The sequence below is a fragment of the Meles meles genome, chromosome 6 (genome assembly GCF_922984935.1).
Source record: "Meles meles chromosome 6, mMelMel3.1 paternal haplotype, whole genome shotgun sequence".
Taxonomy (NCBI): Eukaryota; Metazoa; Chordata; class Mammalia; order Carnivora; family Mustelidae; genus Meles; species Meles meles.
Genome location: NC_060071.1, coordinates 1,147,999 through 1,171,473, shown reverse-complemented (window position 1 = coordinate 1,171,473; position 23,475 = coordinate 1,147,999). Strand labels below are relative to the sequence as shown.

General features: G+C 48.8%; 2 protein-coding genes across 4 annotated transcripts; both read right to left on the bottom strand.

The window, feature by feature from the left end:
- On the bottom strand, positions 1–20,510 carry MORF4L1 (mortality factor 4 like 1). 3 transcript variants are annotated; one of them, XM_046008659.1, is made up of 13 exons: positions 20,348–20,510; positions 16,172–16,218; positions 14,503–14,570; positions 11,317–11,433; positions 9,780–9,866; positions 9,284–9,364; positions 6,638–6,663; positions 6,070–6,158; positions 5,330–5,431; positions 4,081–4,169; positions 3,191–3,363; positions 2,620–2,704; positions 1–738 (listed from the first exon to the last, which is right to left on the bottom strand). In XM_046008659.1, the coding sequence occupies exons 1-13, from the start codon at positions 20,385–20,387 to the stop codon at positions 654–656; spliced, it is 1,089 nt and encodes a 362-aa protein (XP_045864615.1). In that variant the 5' UTR covers positions 20,388–20,510; the 3' UTR covers positions 1–653. The 3 variants fall into 3 exon arrangements, with proteins under 3 accessions (XP_045864615.1, XP_045864616.1, XP_045864617.1); XM_046008660.1 differs by lacking the exon at positions 11,317–11,433 and having other exon boundaries at positions 20,348–20,500; XM_046008661.1 differs by lacking the exons at positions 11,317–11,433; positions 14,503–14,570 and having other exon boundaries at positions 20,348–20,495.
- LOC123944014 (transcription initiation factor TFIID subunit 4-like) lies at positions 17,524–20,094 on the bottom strand. The gene is made up of 2 exons (XM_046008662.1): positions 18,495–20,094; positions 17,524–17,921 (listed from the first exon to the last, which is right to left on the bottom strand). The coding sequence occupies exon 1, from the start codon at positions 19,898–19,900 to the stop codon at positions 19,043–19,045; it is 858 nt and encodes a 285-aa protein (XP_045864618.1). The 5' UTR covers positions 19,901–20,094; the 3' UTR covers positions 17,524–17,921; positions 18,495–19,042.
- Positions 20,511–23,475: the final 2,965 nt, after the last annotated feature.

Sequence of the window (23,475 nt, the reverse complement as noted above, 5' to 3'; positions counted from 1 at the left end):
TTTGAAATTTAAAGAAAAAATTTATTGAAGATCTGAAAAACAATTCCTAAAAGATTGACTTTTCCAGAAAACTGTAGCTACACAATGCATTGCGTCTATTATGTTAAAACGTGCATTAGACACAAATACAAAAACCATGAAACAAGCCACCATTCTTCAACAATCTGAGCGAAGATAAAATGCCTAAGAACAACATGGATGGCCTGCAAAGGATGGGCTCTTTACTTTAAGCACCATAAAAAAAAGCACAAACGATGAGCGTGTTCAGTTATATACACTGAATTGAACCTTTGGCACTAGGAATCAGAGCATTTGTCATAGAGCATTAACACGTATTATAAAAGTGCGTAGTGTCAAAGGAATAGAACCACCAGCATTCAAAGCAGCTTTGTCGACTAGGCAATAGAACAGGCTACAGTATGTCTCTCCGTTGTCCGTCACTGAATACACTGGTAGCAACTTTGAAATGAAAAAGAAGAAAAGAAAAGAAAAAAGGAGCTGTGACCCCTTTTATTTTTCTCTGTTTAAGGTCAAACAGAAAACAAACATCAACTCTGTTGTACACTAACATTTTCAAAGTACATCATTTGTACAAGAGAAGGACTACACAAACTGTGTTTACAGAGATCCAGACGAGGCGCGGGCCGCCGGCCTCACACGGCCTTCCGGTGGTACTCCGGGGGCGCCACTTCGTAATCGCTGGCGCTGAACAAGGCGGCCGAGTTCTTTGCCAGGTATCTAAAAACAAAACGGAGTCATTACGAAAATGAAGGAGAAGCCTACCTCGATCTAAACCACGGCACAGAGGCCACACCGGACAGTTTCCCTGAAGAGAGACTAAAATAAAGGCAGCCTCACGGTAAAACACCTGTCACCACAACTCACATACACGGGGCCACACACGCCAGACAGTGCTGCGTGAGGACGAGAAAGGCTACAGTCACCGCATTTCGGAACAGTCAGGAACAGCTGTCTTCACGAGAGCTGGGACTGTGTTTAGGAAGCAGATGTTGCACCCTAAAGGAACTTCTAGTGTTTGCTTTAGCTCTTTGAAACTCACTGTATGAAATACAGATTCAGAAACTGCAACCACCGTGGGGCGCCTGGGTGGCTCAGTGGGTTAAAGCCTCTGCCTTCGGCTCAGGTCATGATCTCAGGGTCCTGGGATCGAGCCCCGCGTTGGGCTCTCTGCTCAGCAGGGAGCCTGCTTCCTCTTCTCTCTCTCTGCCTGCCTCTCTGCCTACTTGTAATTTCTGTCTTTCAAATAAATAAATGAAATCTTAAAAAAAAAAAAAAGAATGGCTGTGCTACACTATGGGATAGATAACACTAACTCATACCCATAAGATGCTGTATAGTTTACATGGCATAGTCACATTTAAAAAAAAAAAAAAAAAACTCCAACCACCATAAAAATCGAAACGGGCCCTGCACTGAAGGGTCAGTGGCGTGACACTGTGAGAGTCCACGGAAGTCCAGGAAGAGGGGACCCTCCTCCTCTGAAGGGTGCGGACTCGAACGCCGCATCCCTTTCCAGGCACGAGCTGCAGTCTTGAGATTAGAAAACACGGTGTTATCACTCTAAGAACATTCAAATACAGAGACAAAGTAGAAACCGACCACTGCAACCTTTCCTCCCAGAACGGTGCCCAGGAACGAATCCACCATTCGGTAGGACCCACACTTTTCTAGATCTTTTCCAAAGAGTACAAACGCTTCTCCACAAACGAGGGGACTCACACCCCCACTGTTCCTGCAGCGTGGCTGTTTTCAGCTGCCTCAACGTGGACAGCTTCCCCATCGGGATACGTAGAGCTGCAGCCTGCGGCAGCGGCCTATCTGTGGAGAACACGCTGCTGCACACGTGTACCTCACACCTGCGCGCGTCGGGAAATCTCTGTGCACTTTCACACACCTGCGGGGGCAGTTCTGGCCCGAGGGAAGCACCTATGAACTTCCAACAGGCACTGCCAAAATGCCCTCCAGAAAGCTACAGAGAGCAGAAGCGCCCCCTTGCCCGGTTCTGCAGTCTGGTTCATCTCAGCCGGCACACAGAGGGCCCCTGAGCAGGGGAGCCCTGCACACAGTCTGGGCAGGCCGCCGCGCTGCCACTGCCGTGGGAGCCCACAGTGCCGGCCGTCCCTGCTTTACTCACTGTGATCACAACTCTTCCGTGTTACTATTTCCTTCTGTGTTACTACTCTTAATCACAGGATTTTAACTTTTTACACAGTCAAGATGATTATTTCCGCTACTGTCTGAGTGTTTAGAAAGAAGCTCACTCTAAAAATAATGAAAATATTATCATTTTTCCATCATTACCTTAATAGTTTCCATTTTAGATTTATGCTTTTGATTCACCTAGAATTCTGGTCTGTGACTTAAGTGTGCGTCACATTTTGCTTCCTTCCAGAAGCCTCCTGCCCAGCTGTGCCCATCAGCGCCGCGCCAGCACCTGGGCAGTCCCAGCACCTGGGCAGTCCGCAGCGGCGCGCTCCTCCCCGCTCCCGCGCTGCGCACGTGGCTCTCGTGCATCCCATCTACAGCGCCACGGACCAGTGACTTCCGGTGCACTGCGCTAATTCACATTTTTAACTTCAAGCATACCCTTACACTTACTTCAGGAAATCATGAAGATAATTTAGCAACAACGCAAGGCTCTTCTCATCCAGAGGAGTATAAGCCAACATCGCTCCAATCCGTACTGTGTAAACAGAATAACGTAGTCGAGGTTACACAAGAGACACTAAAAGCACTACGGTGTGGGCAACAAATGCAGTCACTGATTCCTTTAAAGCACGTGATCTTAGAAACTCTTCACTTTTAAACAGATTTGATAACATTTTAGATAAAAAGTTCAACTGAAATGGAATGTTCTATAATGTTATTTTCTGTTACCCCTTGATGTCAATTATGAAAAACAAAGATTATTATAAACCTGAAAGACAGGGGCGCCTGGGTGGCTCACTGGATTAAGCCTCTGCCTTCAGCTCAGGTCTCAATCCCAGGTTCCTAGGATCAAGTCCCACATCGGGCTCTCTGCTTGGCGGGGAGTCTGCTTCTCTCTCGTGCTCTCTTCCTTCCTTCTGCCCCTCCCACCACTTGTCACTCTCAAATAAATAAATCTTTAGAAAAAAAAAAGATAAAAACCAGTGTATAAAAAGTATTTTTTTCCTCAACAGGACCTTACCAAATAGTCTCAGTAGATGCGGTGCCCCGTACACCTGGGACATGGGCGCGTCCGGGTGGTCGGCAAGGATCTCGGCGTACTGTGGCCTCTCAAATTTGTACAGGAGCTGAGTGCCCAGCATCACGTTGAAGTACTCCTTGATCCCGGCCACAACCTCATTGACAGCATACTCCCTGACAAAGACAAAAATATTTACTTTCAAAGCAAGTCACTGAGGGGCACCTGGGTGGCTCGCTCAGTGGGTTTAAAGCCTCTGCCTTCGCCTCAGGTCATGATCTCGGGGTCCTGGGATCAAGGCCCACGTCGGGCTCCCTGCTCAGCGGGGAGCCTGCTTCCCACCCCCACCCCCGCGGTCTGCCTCTCCGCTACTTGTGATCTCTGTCAGATAAATAGATAAAATCTTAAAAAAAAAAAGTCACTAAAAAGAATTGAAAAATGGGTATTAATTCAACCAGTGTTAACAGCAAGGGACTAGAACTGAAGGTTGAACTAACGGCAATGAACTTTTAACTAACAAAATTTTTTAAAGGGATTTAAACAAAAGAACAAGAAAAATCAATTCTAAAAATAAACCAGTGGTAAGCAAACTACAGCCCTCGAGCTAAGAAAGAACGGTTTTTAAAAAACATTCTCAAGCAACTGTATTTTACATGGTTATGTACGTGCTCATACATAATAGCTTCACTTTTACCTAAAACATTTATTGTCTGGCCCATAAAGAAAGCATTTGCCAACCAAACTCCACATCAAAGCAATGAAATGCTACTTTGCTGGTTTCTGATGACATTATTTTTATGAATAAGTGGCCATTTCAGAGGATTTATTTGGAAATAAAAATACTTAAAAGAAAAATATCTCTGTGTATACTTAAAAAAATTATGTATTCTTACTTATTATCTGTGTTTCCTCGAGATTTCTTGTAATTCGCATAATCCTCTAGAATAGAATCCACATTCTTCTTGGCGGGAAGATAAAAGAGCTACGAAAACAAAACCACACTTGAATAACACAGTATTCTTTTTTTTTTTTTAAGAAAAATTACACTGAAAAGCTTTAATGCACAAAAGACCACCTAACACTTATGAAATAGGAAATGGTACTGTTCAGCACTTACAACATGGGCTAATGTGGCTGAGGAACTAATACAAATTGTGTTTTAGTCACTTCAAGTACGTAGCCAAGCAGGACTAGCTGCTGCCACACGAGCTGTCACGGCTCTAAAGGCCGGTCATCTGCCGGACACGCATTCCTTCCATCCAGTCTACGGAATGTGCCACAGAGAAATGCAGAAACGCGCCTTCCTGACACTGACATGATTTCCTCTATGTGGGTCATGCACCTGACCCTGCTGCAAGCACACGCGAAATAAATCGTTTTTCATCCTCATCATGTCAGTCGTGGGAGGTGGAACACAGAGCACAAAAGGGCTGAGGAACCCGTCCGAACTCAATAACTGGTGAGGCCAAGGTTTGAATCCAGCAGTTCAGCTCAAGAACCGAACCAAGAACCAAACGAGGGGCATGTGTTGTCGTCTAGGACCTGAGCCTCAAGCAGTCACGCTTCACGCCCCCCATCCCTGCCCACGCCATCTGTTCTAAGAACGTGGCTCCTCGTTCTGGATTTGATGGCTGATGCCAGCACCTGTCGAGGTCACACCCGTACGCCATAATGCCCCTATTTCCTTCACACGAGTCCTCAGACCTGGAGCTGGAGCAGAGTCAGGTTCCCTGAGCTGAAGGGAGCCACGAACACCTTGCAGGAGGCATTACGCGCTTCCTGTTACGTGCCGCGGGTAGCAACATCATGCGACGGTAACCCATCTTCAGTGACGGAATAGGAAACATGCTGCTTCTTTGTCTTTATCAATTTTCAGAATGACTTCCTACCCGAGCAACCTCCAAAGTGGAGCTCTCACCACCCTTTCGCACTGCAAACTCATGGGACTTTTACGTATGGACTCGGCATTACTCCTCTGCAAGTGATGCCTTCTGGTCATCACACTGTTCACTCTCGGAACTACGGTAATGCTCATCGCACACCTCCCTGCAACAGTCAAGTCTGTACCATTTTTTTCTCAAAACCGTTTTCCACACTGTCAAGAACACCTACAGATGACAATCTGAGTCGCTTTCAAGGTACCTGTTTCTGTCGGGTAATTAAGTCCCAGTCATCGACAAGCCACGGTTTTAGCTCCTCGGGAATCTTCACTTTCACTTCAACTCGGTTCATGAATGTTTCTTCCTGGACAGAAAAGGGAACGGCATTAAAAACTCACTTTTTCCCATGAACACAAACTACAATTCAGGGCTTTTCTCCACCTTCAGAGGCACCACTAAAGTACCCAGACGGACTGCGGAGCTGCCGTTCAGAAATCATAAATGAAAAACCCCTACCACTAAGCTGCTGGGAGAAAGCATCTCGCCCTCACAGGTAACTGGGTCTTTCTCTTCTGCAAGTGAGTGCGCGCACGTGGCGCACTCTCACGTGGTACTTTCGTATTTATGTTACACGCCATATTTACACTCACAAGTATTTCCCACCTATTGCTGATATCCAAGGACTGTTCCAAATATGACCACCCTGAACTTAGTACATAAAATTAAATGTACTGACTCCTTATGAAGTCTTTAATAACCGCCACGAAGGTGTCTGAGAACGCGCCACTCTAAGTACATCCGTTTCCTAACCTCGATGTCAGAAACATAAAACTGTTACATTAAAACTAAATTAAAGCCTTACTTCCAAATTCATAACGTTGGAAATCAGGTATGATTTTATCACTCACAGAAATGCTAAACTCATGAAAACTCAAGTTCTGCTTGTTTTCTGCACAAAGTACAATGCTAACACGCGACTTACGAAGGTAAGGCACTACTCACGCTCTCCACGGTGGGGTCCACGCGGGCCCTCTTCTTGCGAGGTGGCGGCGGGGTCTCACTGGTGCTGCCGCCATCCCCGTTTCCGGGTGCTGCACAGTTTTGGGAGAAGGAGGGAGATTTTCAGCTTAATAGAGGAGAAACTCATAAGGAAAACAGCCTGAACCCCTGGGGTTCCCACTTGCCCATTACACAGGAGTCACTCAGATCTGCCACAGAGAGCCGCAGTCCCACCACAAACAGCGTACGAACAGTTCTACCAAACATCTGGCGTGAGGCAACATTTCACAATATCTTCCATTTATTAAAAAAAAATAATATCTTGTCAATCAAGACTAAACATGCCACAGGTTCCTCCATGGTAAAAACAGTATCAGAGCTGGTCTCTAGTCCCCCAGGACCACACTACGGTGTATGGGACTTGAGAATGCTGCTGTGACTCAGCTTTGACATGACCAACAAACACACGCTTACTCTGAAAACTCTGTAAACTTGAACATTTGACATTAATTTCAAACAGCAAATGCTATAAAAATAAAATAATGAATTTTAACAAATTTAATATTCTTACCTTTCTGTTTGTTCTTTTTGGTTTTCCTAAAAGTAGAATAGGAGAAAAGAAAAAGAAAAAAAAGTGATTACTGCTAGTAGAAGTTCCCTTTTACCAGGTTTAAGTTCACAGAGAAATACCGCCTTGGATGGTGAGACCAGGCTGCGAACCGCTCCCTGCTCAGACAAGAACTTTCACTGATGGCTGGCTACATGCACACCTCCCTCCATAGAGTACAAAAATAAACCAAACCACACTGGCAGACTCCAAGGATATTATTAATTTAAAATCCACTGTGTTATGTTATGTAGTTTATAAGAACAAGTTCTACCCACAGTTCCACAAGTTCAAGTATCCCCGTGAGCTAGGCACCAAACAACTCTGCTGACAAACGTGTGCGTCCCGCCCTCACCGGCCACTGTCGCCCTGTCCTCCTCTCAACTGGATATTCCCTCCTCCGTTCTTCCCTACACAGAACAAAGCTTCCTCTCCTTCCTCTTGGCCATCATCTCAAATTGCAATTTAACTCCTATCCATTTACAAACTAGCAAACAGCAAATTACTCATTTTAATTTCATACACGACTATTTAAAAATAGAGTATAAGGAAACCATGGAACCAAACCAGAACACTACAGGAGGCTGACTCTTCCGCTTTAAAAAACATTTATAAATGTTACTAACTGTACTGATCTAATTTAGAGCATGGGGTTCATTTTACAACTCAAATTCACTTTATGTTCATGTGTAAGCACAAAAAGTCTGGCCATCCTAAAGTACAGGGTTTTTTTTTTCCTGTTTCCCCAAGTTTAATTTCTGGAACACAAGTACTTGTTGGGACAGTATTTCTGGGTCAGATTAAACCATGAACTTTTACTGATATGTGTCAAGAACAGGTAGGGACCAAAAGAAACCTGTTGTTTGTGGTCCTTTCTCTAACCCATGACTACGTATTATAGTCACAATACTAGCTGTTAGATTCAATTTAAAGAGTAATTGGGGCGCCTGGGTGGCTCAGTGGGTTAAGACTCTGCCTTCAGCTCAGGTCATAATCTCGGGGTTCTGGGATCAAGCCCAGCATCGGGCTCTGGGCTCGGCAAGGAACCTGCTTCCTCCTCTCTCTGCCTGCCTCTCTGTCTACTTGTGATCTCTCTCTGTGTCAAATAAATAAATAAAATCTTTAAAAAAAAAAAATAAAGAGTAACTGAAGTTCTAAGTCAGTCTCAAGAAAAGCCATTCCAAGGACACCTGGGTGGCGCTATGGGTTATGCGTCTGCCTTCGGCTCAGGTCAGGATCCCAGGGTCCTAGGATCCAGTCCCACTGTCAGCCTCCTTGCTCAGCAGGGAGTCTGCTTCTCCTTTTCCCTCTGATGTTCCTCCTGCTTGTGCTCACTCTCTCAAGTAAAAAAAAAAAAGACATGGGGCGCCTGGGTGACTCAGTGAGTTAAGCCTCTGCCTTTGGCTCAGGTCATGATCTCAGGGTCCTGGGATCGAGCCCCGCATCGGGCTCTGCTCAGCGGGGAGCCTACTCCCCCACCCCTCCGCTCTCTCTGCCTGCCTTTCTGCCTGCTTGTGATCTCTGTCTGTCAACTAAATATATAAAATCTAAAAAAAAAAGAAAAAAAATAAAGTCATTCCACTAAATAATGAACCAAAGCACAGCGTCCTGGAGCCGAGGCACTAACACACACCGCACGTATTCTCCACCAGCTCAGAAAGATGAGCGCCCAAACAAAGGACCGAGATGTCCACAAAGTGAAGGTAAACCTGGTTCTATTTTCTAACTAGATGCATTTGTGCTTACGCGTATTCAGAGAAAAAACAATTACTGAAACCTAAAGACTGAGTAGGATAAAACCAAACACTAAAAATTATATCCAAACCTCGATTCAAAATGAAAGGAATGCAGGAAAAAATATTCCTTGGTTTAATTACTATTTTTACTTTAAAATATACTTGCTATTCCACCCAGGAAAAGCAGTACATAAAATTACTTGGTGTTTTCTCTAACCACTCACTTACAATCTCCACAAAACATCCTCTTTCCCACTAATAAAACTGTTGGGAGAAAAAGGAGGTTCCATGTCTTAGGGCAGAAACTGTACCAGATGAGCCTAGAACATATCCCACCTAATGACAAGGAAGACCCAAAAGGCCCAGGATCCCTGAAAAGAGGCTTTACCCCACTGAGCCACCCCGGCGCCCCATCTGTTACTGCTTCTTCACAAAAGCTACGGCGGCCTCAGTGGCACACCCACTCTGGCTACCAATTACTGCCTCAACGAAGGTCAACCTTCACAATGCCCAGCTACCTTCACGACTAGCATCTCATGGTTAGGTAGTCAAGTCAGATCACTAACTCTAAAGCAAAACAATGTAATTCTGAAGAAAAACAAACTTTTCTTCAATAAATCATATTTTAAAAATGAGTTAAATGGTGAATTTTATAAAACGGGGGACGAGGTAGTAAGAAACCCTGCTAGGGGAAATTGAAGAATATGTAACTACCTATTTTCAACAACCCAACACTTGAGAATGGGCGTCTCACTGGTGTTTTCAAGTTGAAATGTTCTAGTTTCCATTTTCAGCAAACCCTAGCACACGGTAAGTACCGATCTGAATCTCTCTTACAGAGTGACGTGCAGAATTGAAACAAAGAGCTTCTTACACTTCGACACTCTTCTGCTGCAGACCGGACGTCTTCTTTCCCGGCGCAGCCCCTCTCATCTTCCCCTCTGCATACTGCTCCCTTCAAAAATGATTTCAACAGTTGTCATTAAACGAGACTCACGTGGAAAAATAAATCGTCCCAGCTCGACTCCATTTGAAATTTATATGCAAACTGAAGTCCAGGCCCCCTTCCCAAGTGTAACTCCCACAGAGCCCGAGAGCTAAGATCACGAGTCTGCGACCACAGGAATTTCCAACAACATCCTGTTTTCTGTCGCCCACTATGGACAGACTCCAGAAATGATGCATATCTACTTCCTTTTCCTAGGAAAGGCTTCTGATCGTTTCAAGTTTAAAGCCCCAACACAGCAGCTGACAGGTACCAAGAATCACTTTGTAGGCAAGAGGTCAACGTAATTTCTACTGTTCATTCCATTTTCCAAAATTAATTTATACACATTTCTCCTCATTCTCATGCTGCAAAACAAACTTACTGGTTGGCTTTTTGGAGTTCCCGCTGTTTCTGCAGGTTGGTATCCACATATTTGAGCACTCTGCTTTCTGGAACCCATTCATCCCAACTGAAACAGACGAAAGTGAAATTATCATTCAGAGTCATTTTTACCACTATTCAGACTTTGTCCACCAATTACTTTTTAGAGATCCAAGAGGTAAGACTTTGGATCTCTCTGATGACATTTAATTTACTAAGACTACAAATCCATTTTCAAATGAGTATCTGTTCTGTAAAGGAAGGGAACACTTTATACCCTCAAAAGCTGCATTCCAAATCGTAGCTGCCAGATTAACTACAAAAACACATCATTCAAACCCTTCTTCAAATGACTTAGGAGCATGGCACTTAATAGAAGAGTCGCTAAGCAACTACCCTGACAGAGTAAAGAGATCCTGAAGAATTTTAACTCCCAAAGAAGGGAAAGAGTCCATCAAAAACTAGTAATATGGAACATAATAGCAAAGTTACAAAACTAGCTATGCCTTACTTTCATCCCCTGTAAAATGAGTGTAACCGTACCTACCTTTATGGAACGGTTATAAAAATTAAACGGTACGTGTAAAACAGGAGTCTGACACGTGAGACACACTCAAGGCTGGTCAGGAACAAGATTAGGTCTGGCACACGCAAACACCATCCGGACCAGCTCCGCTAAGTCCGCAGATCAAACCACTCCCCAACCGTTTATCAGACTACACCATCCTCAACCTTCACTCACAAATGCAGGCACCAACTTCCAAGACATAACCAGAAAGATAGCTTTACACATCAAAAGGGAGAACCAACCACTCTTTAAAAGTATCTAGTTGTGGGAATCTGGATGATTCAGTCAGTGAAGCATCTACCTTCAGCTCAGGTCATGACCCCAGGGTCCTGGGATGGAGTCCCGCACCGGGTTCCTGTTTAGCGGGGGTCTGCTTCTCCCTCTGCCTGCTGCTACCCCCGCTTGTGATCCCTCTCAAATAAATAAAATCTTAAAAAAAAAAAAAAAATCTAGGGGCACCTGGGTGGCTCAATGGGTTAAGCCTCTGCCTTCGGCTCAGGTCATGATCGTGGGGTCCCAGGATCAAGCCCAGCATCTGGCTCTCTGCTCCGCGGGGAGCCTGCCCCTCCCATCCCCCACCATCTCCCTGCCTGCCTCTCTGACTACTTGTGATCTTTCTCTGTCAAATACATAAATAAAATCTTTGGAAAGAAAAAAAAAAAATCTAGTTGCTTCAGCATTCGGGCACTTAGAAAAGCTCCTTCAAGATTTCTGATGCAGTTTTTCTCCAAAGGGGAAATCAGAAACAAGGTATTTCGTAGGGAACGCTGAACTATTCATGCAAACTGATTCTTTCCTCCTGCCGAGGGAGCTCCTTTAGTGACACAATTAGATGTATTTCAAAGCAAAATCTTTTATTGAATGATCTCCCCCCTCTGACCTCTTACATAAGATAGCCAAAGGAGAGTAAGTAATTAAAGCGCAATCCTCAACATGATTTCCTAGAGAAAACTTTAAAACATGCATTTACCTAGAGGTCAGGAGGGGGTGGTGTACTGAGGGAGCTCCTTCAGGAACAGGAAAAAGTGCTACAATATCCTCATGTGTCTTCAAAGCTTTCTCAGAGCGCCTGGGCCTCACAGCACTTCTGATACAGACAGCACAGTACAAAGTAATCTCAGTAACTAGGTGCAGAATTTAGCTTAAGCTTTATTAAGATTTATTTACAAATGGAATATTTAAATGTCTGTGTCAACAAGTTCCAATAAGGTCTTTGAAAATTGAGAAATATATTATTTCTATAATATATTGTGCTTCTGAAAATATGTATATAGTTACTAGAGTTTAAGAAACTCCAATTTGGAGACTGGGTTTCTGCTGTATGACTTTCTGAAGATAAGGTATTTGACAAACCATTTTCAAAATGAGAATCTTACTTTTACTTACACGTCTACTTTTATCTATTTCCATTCTCTCTAAATTAAGGGCAGCTGTCAATCTTTATTTACCACAAAGTTCCATTTTAGACCACTGAAAATCCCTTCCCACTCTAATACTAAACAGATAACACTTCCATCTAAAAAGCAAATCAAGGGGCGCCTGGCTGGCTCAGCCAGTTGAGCATGCAACTCCTGATCTCCAGGTCCTGAGTTCAAGCCCCATACTGGGCACAGTATTTACTTAAAAAAATGTTTAAAAATTAAAAAATAACAAAAAAAAAATCAATTCTAGAGTTTCCTTTATGTGTCAGAAGCTGAAAACCCTTGCTGAACCACAGAAGATGAAATACCTTTTGCTCTGAGGAACATCACTCCTAGGGCGGTGACCAAAGGCCAGACGTTCAAAATTTTCCTAAGTCACAAGCCTAAGTTCAGAATTTTCTAAAGGTAGCTTGTCACTGATTCCCACAATTCCAGTGACCTGTGGCATTACTCACACAGTACTAAATAGAAACATAACACACTTGTTGGGCATTTGCATAACTCTTCCCCATTTCAAAATGGGTTTATTTAAAGGCTTCTCTAAATACTAAGATCAAATTTTCCACAATTATGCATATTGACCTATACTCCAAAATCACCTACAAAAAATACACCTTTGTTCACTAATATCCTCAACACACCTAAAAGATATTAAAGATCTCCAATGTTTAGTGCCTTTTTTAAGTTCTTCTTCCAAGGAATCAGTATATAAAATTAGCTGAAAACAAATCTACGCAGCCTATCATTTACTTGTGTTACTGAATTTTAACACAGGAAAAAACTATCTTAAAACCACAGAATCAGGAAATACAAGCACTTGGCACTTTCAAAATTTCTTATAAACTACAAATGCCACTCAAAACCCAAGTCTTTAAGCTATACAAATCTACCTGTAACTTTACACAAAATATTGTACATAAAAGAGTTAAGCACAAAACCTGTGTGTTCACAGCTATTCAGGTGGAATCTTAAAACAATTATTTACATGTGTAAATAGAGAAGGAAGCAAATCTGTGCCATGAATTTGCGGTTTTTCTTTTATTTTCTGGATAGGCTTTAATTTTCCCACACGACAGGCACGAATGAGGTATTCTACCGCGTGGAGAGGACGAAGAATCCTTTTGTACTGTAACGCTCTCAACTCCAACCGACCCTGACGGAGTGCCTGCCTGCACAGTGAATCTAATACAAGACTGAAGCACAGTTTAAGTATTTTCTCAACATGGAAAGCTACAATACGTACCAGGAGCCATACGATGAACTTTCCTGCATATCAGAAATAATTCAGGTATTAGGAATCACCCTTAAAATTATAGTTTACGGGGCACCTGGGTGGCTCAGTCATTAAGGGTCTGCCTTCGGCTCAGGTCATGATCCCAGAGTCCTGGGATCAAGTCCTGCATCAGGCTTCCTGCTAAGCAGGAAGCCTGCTTCTCCCTCTCCCACTCCCCCTGCTTATGTTCCCTCCCTTGCTGTTGTCTGTCTGTTAAAATCTCTTAAAAAATTTAAAAAAAAAAATTTTTTTTGATAAAACCAGTTTATTTCTACAAAACAGAAGGGTAAATTTTCTCCATGGTTTTCCCAATTTATTATTTAAAGTCCTATCTGTCATCATTAGAAATAGCTTGATTTCTAAGTGGGGGGAATCACGAGGAATGTGCTTTTACACATTTTAGATCTCCACCTTTCTACAACTACACTAACGGAAGAAAAGTGAAGGATCTGGTATCTCTTCTTAGCTAAAAACACTGAAAAATTTTTCTAAAAAATGAAACTGGGCTGGGTCACCTAAACAAGACCAAAGTCACAGGGCTGGTGAAGAGTCCGAGAGAGAAGCTCCTTCCACAGCATCAGAGTGCTCACGGCATCCGATGGCTTGCTCACGTGGGGAACCAGGCACCAGGACACGGCTCATGTGATACAAAACCTTCAAAGTTGCTAGAAAACAAGCCCAGAAGAACTACTTTCTGGCAATCTTTGAATGACAAAACACCACCAATAAAAGTAATTTAAAACCTCTCGGAGTAAAAATTACAGACTCTTCAATATTGAAAACCAAAATGAGTAAATTATTAGATGCGATACTTGTGGGTCCCCAGGAGAAAGAGTCATCGCTGAAAAAGAGAGTAGTGCCGCTGGCTAGATATTCTAGAACACGGTCAGTCGTCTACTGTCCGCTCCTGGTAGCAAATCAATACACCACTCCTTAAGAAAAAAGAAAGTCTAACTCTTCAAGGTGAAAAATTGGGTTCTGTAATTAAATTTTTGTATCTTTCTTAAACCATATTCTAAAAAGTGAACACATGAAATCCCTCTCTGCCAACATTTATGTTGTCAAAGTTCAGAACATAGGCTGGTCATTAACTTCCACATCAATCAACCTTATCCTTTTTTTAGGCAAAAAAATCCAACTAGCTCGGAGTATAACTGTTTGCAATTAGTAACTGAGTTTATGCGAAGGCAAAAAACACAAGCTATTCTAAAATGTACCAAAACCAGGAAAAAAAGTAGTTGGTTGACTATTACTAGACATTATACTACGGCACGAGAAATAATCCAAACTTAAAATAAAATGGATCTGCAGCCTAAAATCCATCACTGTCTTCTTCCTACGCGTACATGGGTTACCCTAAAGCCATACGAGAATTAAGAGGTTTGGGTTCGTGACACACAGGACACAAGCCACCTTGTTAGAAATAAAACATTGCTTTTAAAGATCTAATGCTAATACTCACTTTTTATTCCAACCACTGTAATGTATAAAGTATTTCACTTGTTTGTCCTTTATGGCAACCTTTACACACTGAAATAAAAAAGAAAACATTCACTCAGAAACAGGTTTTGAAAAAGCAGATGACCATCTGGTACGCTTTTCAGGTTACGTAATCTTGCAGACACTCCACTCAAACTGCGTGGCCAAAAACGAGGACACGATGTGTCGGTCACCACCAGTGTCAGAGCTTCTCATTCACAGACAAGTCATACAACTGCCTCACAACCACAGCTGCTGGAGCCGGCCCAGCAACGCAGAAAACCCATCGTAAGGGGCCACCCTGACCCTCACATCAGCGGGCTTGATGCGCTCTCCAAGAACAGCTAACGAAAGCTACGTCTGCGCTTTCTCAAAGTCCACCAGTCAGACGCGTCCCATGTGTCAAAAACAAATCCACTGAAGAACGTCATGTATACCATACTGTTCAAGGTGTCATGAACTGTTTCGCTGCAGAGTATTAGCACCAGCGAAGTGACAGATGAAAAACATGTTATGTTCTTCTTAAAAGCGCCAAACAATCAGCATGCAAGGCAGAGAAGTTACTGACGATGATGAGCGATCACTACCCACTCGGGATGGAAGTCTCTATCTTGGGCAAACCAAGAGAACCGGGGCAGTTAAGCTAGTCCAGCAGCCATTTAAAAATGGTTCACTGGAGTTTCTGCTGCCAGAGGGAAAAAAAAAACCGGCCGGGTCAGTGGCCCTGACACAAGAGAAGTGGTATTCAGGACAAAAATGACCAACAGAGCTCTCAACGTACTTACGAACTGTCAGTGTGACATCACTGAGCTGTTCACGCACACAAAGTTACCAGATTCTCCGTGAATCCGAATTCAGCCATTTCAGAACTTTAAAAACACACATCTAATCTACGTATTCGACACAGATGAAAAATATTGAAAGTGGTTATTATCGGGTCACAAGGGCCCTTCAAGACTGTTCGGACCACTTTCACACACACAAATGCTCACCAAGGAAGCTGCAGAAGCCGCACTGAACTAAACGCTGCTGTTCTGTACGCCATTCTTAAAACCTGCAAGCGTTACCAACAATCACACCCCACCTATGGGCACTAGAAGTTACCGGAACAAAACACTAGCAACACTTTTCACTGGGGAAGGTCTCATCTCATTTCCCTCCGGGGGAACATAAAACCGGTTTCCACAAGAGGAGCGCACCACTGGCAGAGGAAAGGGAATCCCTGGGATCCGCACTCTGACAGACACGCCAACTTCCAAGTCAGGCGTCCTCACACGGGGATCGTCTACACCGACCTTAGCACAGGCAACCGGCTCAGGCTCACTCCGCGTTCTACACTTCCACCCAAAGCCGACCTTGGCAGCACATTCTCCTAAGTCACTGACTACACAACGCAACTCGCTTCCACAAAGAACCAGTCTTTTACCTTTTGCCTCAAATGCTCCTTCAGCTGCTGGCCCTTCAGCAGGTCGCAAGGCGGCAGCACCGTGTCTGACCCACTCAGCAAGCGAGAGAAGATGCCAGACTCTAGGGACTACTCATCTGTGAAAACGGCCACTACCTGTCTTCCCACCAACCCCTGAAATCCGAGGCTCCAGAGTCATGTCACCAGTCATCTCAGCCAACTTCTCCAAGGAAAACAGGCGTCATACCTTCGCTTCATAAAGAAGAGGCCCATGAAAGCACAGCACTCGCTCACCTGGAAAAGTGAAGAAAAAAATGCTGAGTTAATTGTAATTTCTCTTCGTAGCTAAGGGTCACACGTGAGAACCACCACATCCGTACTCGCACGAACTGCTCACAAAACCGGGAGCGTGGCCACGTACAGATTAACACTTCAGCTCCGACCTCAGCAGTGCCCTCCACAAACAAGCACCTTAGCACGCGCTGTAAAGAGCAAAGCACGATTGGAATATCGATTGTCAAATCATCTATCTCCCGGCTAAGCCAATAAAATTCTGTAATAGCTACCTTTCGGCAGGGTTTGAGTTTGGTTTTTTTTTTTTTTTTTAAGACTTTATTTATTTATTTGACAGACAGAGATCACAAGTAGGCAGAGAGGCAGGCAGAGAGAGAGGGGGAAGCAGGCTCCCTGCTGAGCAGAGAGCCCAATGCAGGGCTCCATCCCAGGACCCTGAGCAGAAGGCAGAGGCTTTAAACTGAGCCACCCAGGCACCCCCTGCCTTTTTTTTTTTTTTTTAAAGATTTTGTTTATTTATTTAAGAGAACAAGCAGGAGTGAGAGGGAAGGGCAGAGGGAGAGGGAGAAGCAGACTCCCTGCTGAATGATGAGCGAGGAGCCTGATGGGGCTGATCTCAGAAATCTGAGATCATGACCTGAGCCAAAATCAGATGCTTAGCCCACGGAGCCACCCAGGTGCCCCTAGCTCAACTCTTAAGAAATCACAGGGCAATAAAGTTTTCACCATTTTAAAAGATTACTGCTGGGGCGCCTGGGTGGCTCAGTGGGTTAAAGCCTCTGCCTTCGGCTCAGGTCATGATCTCAGGGTCCTGGGATCGAGTCCCGCATCCGGCTCTCTGCTCAGCAGGGAGCCTGCTTCCTCCTCTCTCTCTCTCTGCCTGCCTCTCTGCCTACTTGTGATCTCTGTCTGTCAAATAAGTAAAATCTTTAAAAATAAATAAATAATAAAAGATTACTGCTACTTTTTAAAACAACTGACAACTGGAACACCTGGGTGGCTCAGGTCATGATCGCAGGGTCCTGGGATGGAGCCCCACATCCGGCTCCCTGCTGGGTGGGAGGCCTGCTTCTCCCTGTCCCACTCCCCTGCTTGTAGTTCTCTCTCACTGTCAAATAAATTTTTTAAATCTTTAAAAAAAAAATCTTTAGGAGCGCCTTGGGTGGCTCAGTTGGTTAAGCCACTGCCTTCGGCTCAGGTCATGTTCCCGGGGTCCTGGGATCGAGTACCGCATCGGGCTCCTTGCTCAGCGGGGAGCCTGCTTCTCTCTCTCTGCCTCTGGCTGCTCCTCTGCCTGCTTGTGTGCATGTTCTCTTTCTCGACAAATAAAAAATAAAATCTTTAAAAAAAAAAAAAACCAACTTACATAAATAAACTGGCAACTTACAAACCTTCAACATAAGTTATCCTGAAGCAAATCAGTATGTTCACTTTCGACATACCATACGCAGTCTCTCACATACCTACCGGGGCACTGTCAGAACGGGGGTTCTGTAAATGGAGAGCAACGTTCTGCAGTCTCCACTGATTTCCTTTTATCTTCACGCGCAACAGGAGTGAGTGACGAGCTCCCACAGAAACCAAAGGTACACGTGACAAGGCAACACCACCACTGGGGCACAGAACGCGTGCAGGAAAGTAGGAATCAGAGTTACACAGATCATGGAGTGCCTCGTGTCACGTCATGGCGTCCGGACTTTATCCTGTCAAAAGGATTCCCAAATCTGCCCAACAGTCTCTTGGAGTTTTTAAAACTGCAGATTCTCCAGCCTTCCCAGAGGCCTATCAACGAGCACCCCCAGGAACGCGCATCAAAGCTCTCTACGTCATTCTCGTGCAGTGGTTCCCTCTGCAGACCCCGCCAGAGGCCGCGGGCCTATACAGAGCCTCCCGTGGAGACCGCAGGCAGGGAGACCCGTCAAGGACCTCTGCCGGGAGTCCGTGGTGAGGAGAGAAATGGGTCTGAACCAAAAGCAGTGAGGAGTAAGGACAAGCAAGCAAAAGCAGGAGGTTTAAACTGACGTGCAGGCTGGTGGGGGCATGAACCAGAACAGGAAACGGAGGGAGGCGGCTTAGACCCGTTTTGGACTACGTGACAACGGCTGCACCCGTCCAAAACGGAGCCCTCTAGGAAGCAGCCGGGGACCGAGTCCAGAGCTCAGGAGAGCGTCCGGCTGGAGCCACCCCCGGACACTTCCGGCAAAGAGGAGACCCTGGGATACAGACAAGGTGCACCGCCAACAGCAGCACCAGAGAGCAGGACGCCGTTCCCTAACCTCCCCGTCCAGCTACAGTCCAGACACTCGTGAAGGGCACGTGGGTGGCCGGTTGGTCAAGCATCCAGCTCCTGATCTCAGCTCAGCTCAGCTTCGGCATCCCGAGATGGAGACCCGCCGCGGGCTCCACGCTGAACACAGAGCCTGCTTAAAAATAAATACTAAAGACCCCCTGCCAAAGACAACTGCACCGAGGCCAAGGCCCTCCTGACCTCCATTCTAGCTACCAGACCCGCTCCTCCTGACGACACCCAGCGAGCGGGAGGCACCTGAGCAGGAGAACAAACGCCCAGAGCCTGCGCTCCGTTAAAGGGGACAGACCTGTAACCGGGCAGAAGAGCAAAGCATGGGGTCAGACGTGGCCTGGAAAGCCCTGCTCCGCTCCCAAGACCGAGGCACTCTGTGCAGGCTGTCCCAGGCAGGGCCCGCGAGGTTCCAATGCCCCTGCCCCCACTGGTCTGGGCTACCACCAGCCGGCCGGCCACTCCCCACCCACAGACTTCCAGGCGAGGATGCGGCCCCGCACACCGGCGGTCCTCGGAGGCTGCTCACATCGGAGCCGCCACCGCAGGAGGAAAGTCCCCGGAACCGGGAAAGCCAGCGTCCGACCACGCCGCCACCGTCGCAGAGGCACCCGCGCTCCGAGCCGGCCGCGGACACACAGCCGGAGCGGCCCCCGCAGTCCCGGCTCCCGCAGCACGCGGGCCCTCCGCAGTCGCCCCCAATCTGTCCCCGCGTCCCTCTGGTTGACGACTAAAGCGGCTCCGGACCCGGCCCGCGACAGGCTGGCGAGCCGCGAGCTCACGGGTCAGCGAGGGAGCCGACGCCGAGACCGCGGTGCGGAGCGCGGGCGATGACGTCATGCCCGGGGTGGGGCTCCGCACCTGCCGGCCCACCCGAGCCAATCCCACCGCCGCCGCGACTCCGAGGTCACGGGCAGCGGGACCCACACCGCGGCACGGGGCCACGAGGGCGCACGCGGCGCTACCGGGGGGGGATGGGGGGGGAAGGTCGTACCCGAAATACTCAGTTTCGTCTGTTCTCGGAAAACCTCCCTTCCGAGCCCCCGACCCGAACCGCGCGCACCGCCCGCGCCGTCCGGCTGACACGGCAGGCCGACCCACGGGGGGCGGCGGCGGGCCGTCCGGGTGGGAGCGAGGGCGCCGCGCCTCCCGGCCCCGGGGAAGCCCGACACACGGCGAGGGGCGGCCAGCTCCGCTCACACGCTCGGTCCCTGCCCGCCCGCGACGCCCCCGAGGCCGCGCCGCCCGAGCGCGCGCCCGCCCCGAGGCCGCCCGCCGACGCCGGCCGCACAAAGCCCCCGCGCGGCCGCCGGGAGGGGGCGCTGCGCGCGCGAGCGTCGGGCGCCGGCGGCCATGATGGCGCCGCAGCCTCGCAGCGGCCATTTCGCAGCAGCGCGCTCCTCCCGCGCGGGGGCCCGCCGGCCGCCCCCACCCCGCCCGGCCGCCGCCCCCCACCCCGGGCGCCCCCCGTCCCCGCAGGCCGAGGCGGGCGGGGCGCCGGCCGCGGGACCGTCCCGGGCCTGGCGGACGCCCCCCCCGCCGCGAGCGGCCGCCCCTCCCCCACGCCACCTCAGCTCCGCCGCCGCCATGGCGCGCCCGCCGCCTCCCCACAATGGGCGGCCCCCGCGCCCGCTTTCCCCGAGGCGCCCGGCGCTCCCCGGCCTCCCCGCCCGCGCCGCGCCGCGCCCTCGCCCGCCGCCGCCGCAGTGCGCCTTCCGCACAAAGCCCCTGCCGCACCCCCCCGGCCGCGGCCCGCGTCGCCCCCCGGCCCCGCCGCCCCCGCCCGCCCCCCGCGCCGCCCGCCGCCTCTCCCCGGCCGCCGGCACTCACCCTCCTGGAATTTGGGCTTCGGGTCCTGCTTCGGCGCCATTTATAAGTGATTCGCCGCCGCCTCCTCCTTCTCCCACCACCCCCGACTACCGCCCCCCACTCTCTACCCCACCCAGCGCCGCGTCAGACGCGCCGTCAGCCTCCGCCGCTCTACATCCTGGGCCCGATTTGCCAGCGCCCGCAGACCTCCCCGCGCCGCCGCCGCGCAGCCGCCGCCGCAGCCAACGGCCGCCCGCCGCGCACGCGCCGCTGCGCCGCGCCGCCCCGGGGCACGCCGGGACCGGTAGTTCGGCCGCGCGGGGCCCGGCGGGGGGAGCTGGGGGCAGGGGAGGGCGGGGGGGGCCGGGAGCGCGGGGACCCGGCCCCACCCGCCCGCACCCCTGCAGCACCCTCCTCCTCGGGGCCGCCCGCGTCCGGGTGACCGCGGGGTGGGCGCCCCGCTCCCGCCGCAGCCCCTCGGCCGCCCCCACGACCCCGGGGGCCGCTGACCCCGCCGTGCCCGCGCCTCGCGCTGCCCGCCCCCGGCACCCTGCCCCTGCCTTCCGTGCTCGCGGGGACCCGGGGCGGGGATTCTGCAGCCCCCCGCTCGTTCCTGGGGCCGCCGCGCAGCAGCGTCCAACGGGGGGCGCAAGTGTGGGGCCCCTCGTGCCCCTCGTGCCCCTCGTGCCCCTCCCCGGCCTGCCCCTGCCGTGACAGCGCGGAGCCGAGGCCGTGTGTCTTCTGCCCGCACCTGCGGTCGTCTCTGCGTCCGGCCCCCGCGCCCGGGGCCTCACCGCCTCCCCCACGATCCGCCGACTGACCGAGGGGACCTGGGGTCTCCTGCAGGGCCCTGGGGCTGCTTCCAGGGCGCCTCAGTCGGGAACCCACGGCTGTGCACGTGGTGGTGTTATTTGGGGGCCGGATGGGGCATTACTGAGTCGGAGGCTGCGGGCCTGTTCGACGGCCTGCACCCGGCAGTCCCCGAGAGCCCGTGTCCCCCGTCGGTGCCCCCGTGCTGTCCGGTCCCTGCACCCTGGTGTCAGAGGACGGCGAGCTGCGGCCGGGAAACCGGACCTGCAGCGGAACCTCCTCCAGAAATCCGGGGAGGGCGAACCTGAGGTGGGAGGGGCCCGCTGGAGGGGCCCGACGTGTGCCCGGTCCCCTTCTCGGCTGTGCTTCCGTGGTGTCCGCATATGGAGAAATTGATCACGCCATATGGTCGTAAGTAACGCACTCGTAAAAACTCCCCACAGTACACGGTTATGCGTAGAGCACATTAACAAAAATCTCTCTTAAGGGGCACCTGGGTGGCTCAGTGGTTAAAGCCTCTGCCTTCAGCTCAGGTCATGATCTCAGGGTCCTAGGATCGAGCCCCGCATCGGACTCTCTGCTTGGCGGGGAGCCTGCTTCCCTTCCTCTCTCTCTGCCTAGTTGTGATCTTTGTCTGTCGAATAAATAAATAAAATCTTTAAAAAAAAAATCTCTCTTAAAACTCACTTTATTTGGGGATGCCTGGGTGGGGCAGTCAGTTAAGCATCTGGCTCTTGATTTTGGCTCACTTCATAATCTCAGGGTCCTGGGGTGAACACCCCAATCCCGCTGTGGGTGCTGGTGTGGAGCCTTAGGAACCTTGACATTCTCTCCCTCTCTCTCCACACCGCCCCCCCCAGCCTCTTTCTCTCTCTCTCTTTAAAAAACAAACAAACCAAACCAAAACCGTACAGAAAACTAGAAAGAAAAATACATTCTATACCATGCCTGATTTCCTCAGTATGTCCCTCCAACACGGAAAGTCACTCTCTTACAGACCAGAATACCATCATCAGACACAATTACCTGTGAGTCCCTAAAATCATACCAAATATTTGTATTTTTGTTGCTTTTTTTTTTTCCAAAACTGCATCCATTAAATGACATTTTTTTAAAGATTTTATTCATTTATTTGACAGGCAGAGATCACAAGCAGGCAGAGATGCAGGCAGAGGGCGGGGGAAGCAGGCTCCCTGCTGAGCAGAGAGCCCTATGCAGGGCTCGATCCCAGGACCCCGAGACCTTGAGATCCTGAGACCACCACCAGAGCCGAAGGCAGAGGCCTAACTCACTGAGCCAACCAGGCGCCCCCATTAAATGACATTTTGCGTTTGGTCCTTAAATCTATTAAACCTTTTTAAAATCTAGGTCAGAAGCGCTTACGGTAGGAATCCATGGATGCCATTCCAAGGGTCCATGAACCCTTTGGTTCGTAGATAGGTAGAAAATTCCATCTTTATTGTCACCACATTCAAAGTGAAATCTAGCACTTCCCTCCATCAGAAATGAAGGAAACAGGCTACAGCCACCCCTTGGCTTTGCCACACTGCAAATGAGGTGCTTTCGTGTCGCATGACAGTTCTCGTGTGTGTCTCAAGGCTGTCATTTACATTCATCATGATCTTGAAGTCGCTGTGCTTCTTAGACCTGCTGCTAGGTCTTGTTATTTCGTGCATTAGAAATGGAGCACGTACATTACCATATTTTAAGATGTTTAGATAATTCTATTTCAATAGAATTGTTTTCCTTTATCAACCTGTGTGTTTGTTTCGTACACTTGTAATCATTCTGAAAAGAACTGACGACCAGGCATGTGGGTGGCACAGTCGTTGAGCGTCTGCCTTTGGCTCCAGTGGTGATCCCAGGAGGCTGAGTCTCCCTCTCCTACTGCCCCTGCTTGTGGGCCTTCTCTCTGTCTCTCTGTCAAATAAATAAAATCTTAAAAAAAAGCTAATGACTTCACCAGACTGCTGTGGGGTGGGAGGGGGCTCTGGGCAGAAAACAGTCCATCCACGCACACGCTTCATTCTTACAGTCTCAGTGTGTGCTCATGATCCTTTCTGAAGAACCTGGGCCTCGACTTTTTTTTTTTTAATATTTCATTTATTTTTTTAAACATTTTATTTATTTATTTGACAGACAAGAGATCACAAGTAGGCAGAGAGGCAGGCCGAGAGAGAGGGGGAAGCAGGCTCCCCGCTGAGCAGAGAGCCCGATGCAGGACTCGATCCCAGGACCCTGAGACCATGACCTGAGCCGAAGGCAGAGGCTTAACCCACTGAACCACCCAGGTGCCCACTGAGCCTCAATTTTTGAATGTCTGAGGTTCTACATTTGTC

Bases quoted from the DNA above. Each gene is read 5' to 3' on its own strand.
- MORF4L1 (XM_046008659.1), bottom strand. From the start codon at position 20,387: ATGGCGCCGAAGCAGGACCCGAAGCCCAAATTCCAGGAGG. The intron at 9,867-11,316 runs GTAAATGCATGT...CGTCTGTTTCAG, and splicing joins CACCCCCTCCTGACCTCTAG to TTGGGATGAATGGGTTCCAG. The intron at 6,664-9,283 runs GTAAGAAGCTCT...TTCTACTTTTAG, and splicing joins CAGCAGAAGAGTGTCGAAGT to GAAAACCAAAAAGAACAAAC.
- LOC123944014 (XM_046008662.1), bottom strand. From the start codon at position 19,900: ATGGCCGCTGCGAGGCTGCGGCGCCATCATGGCCGCCGGCGCCCGACG.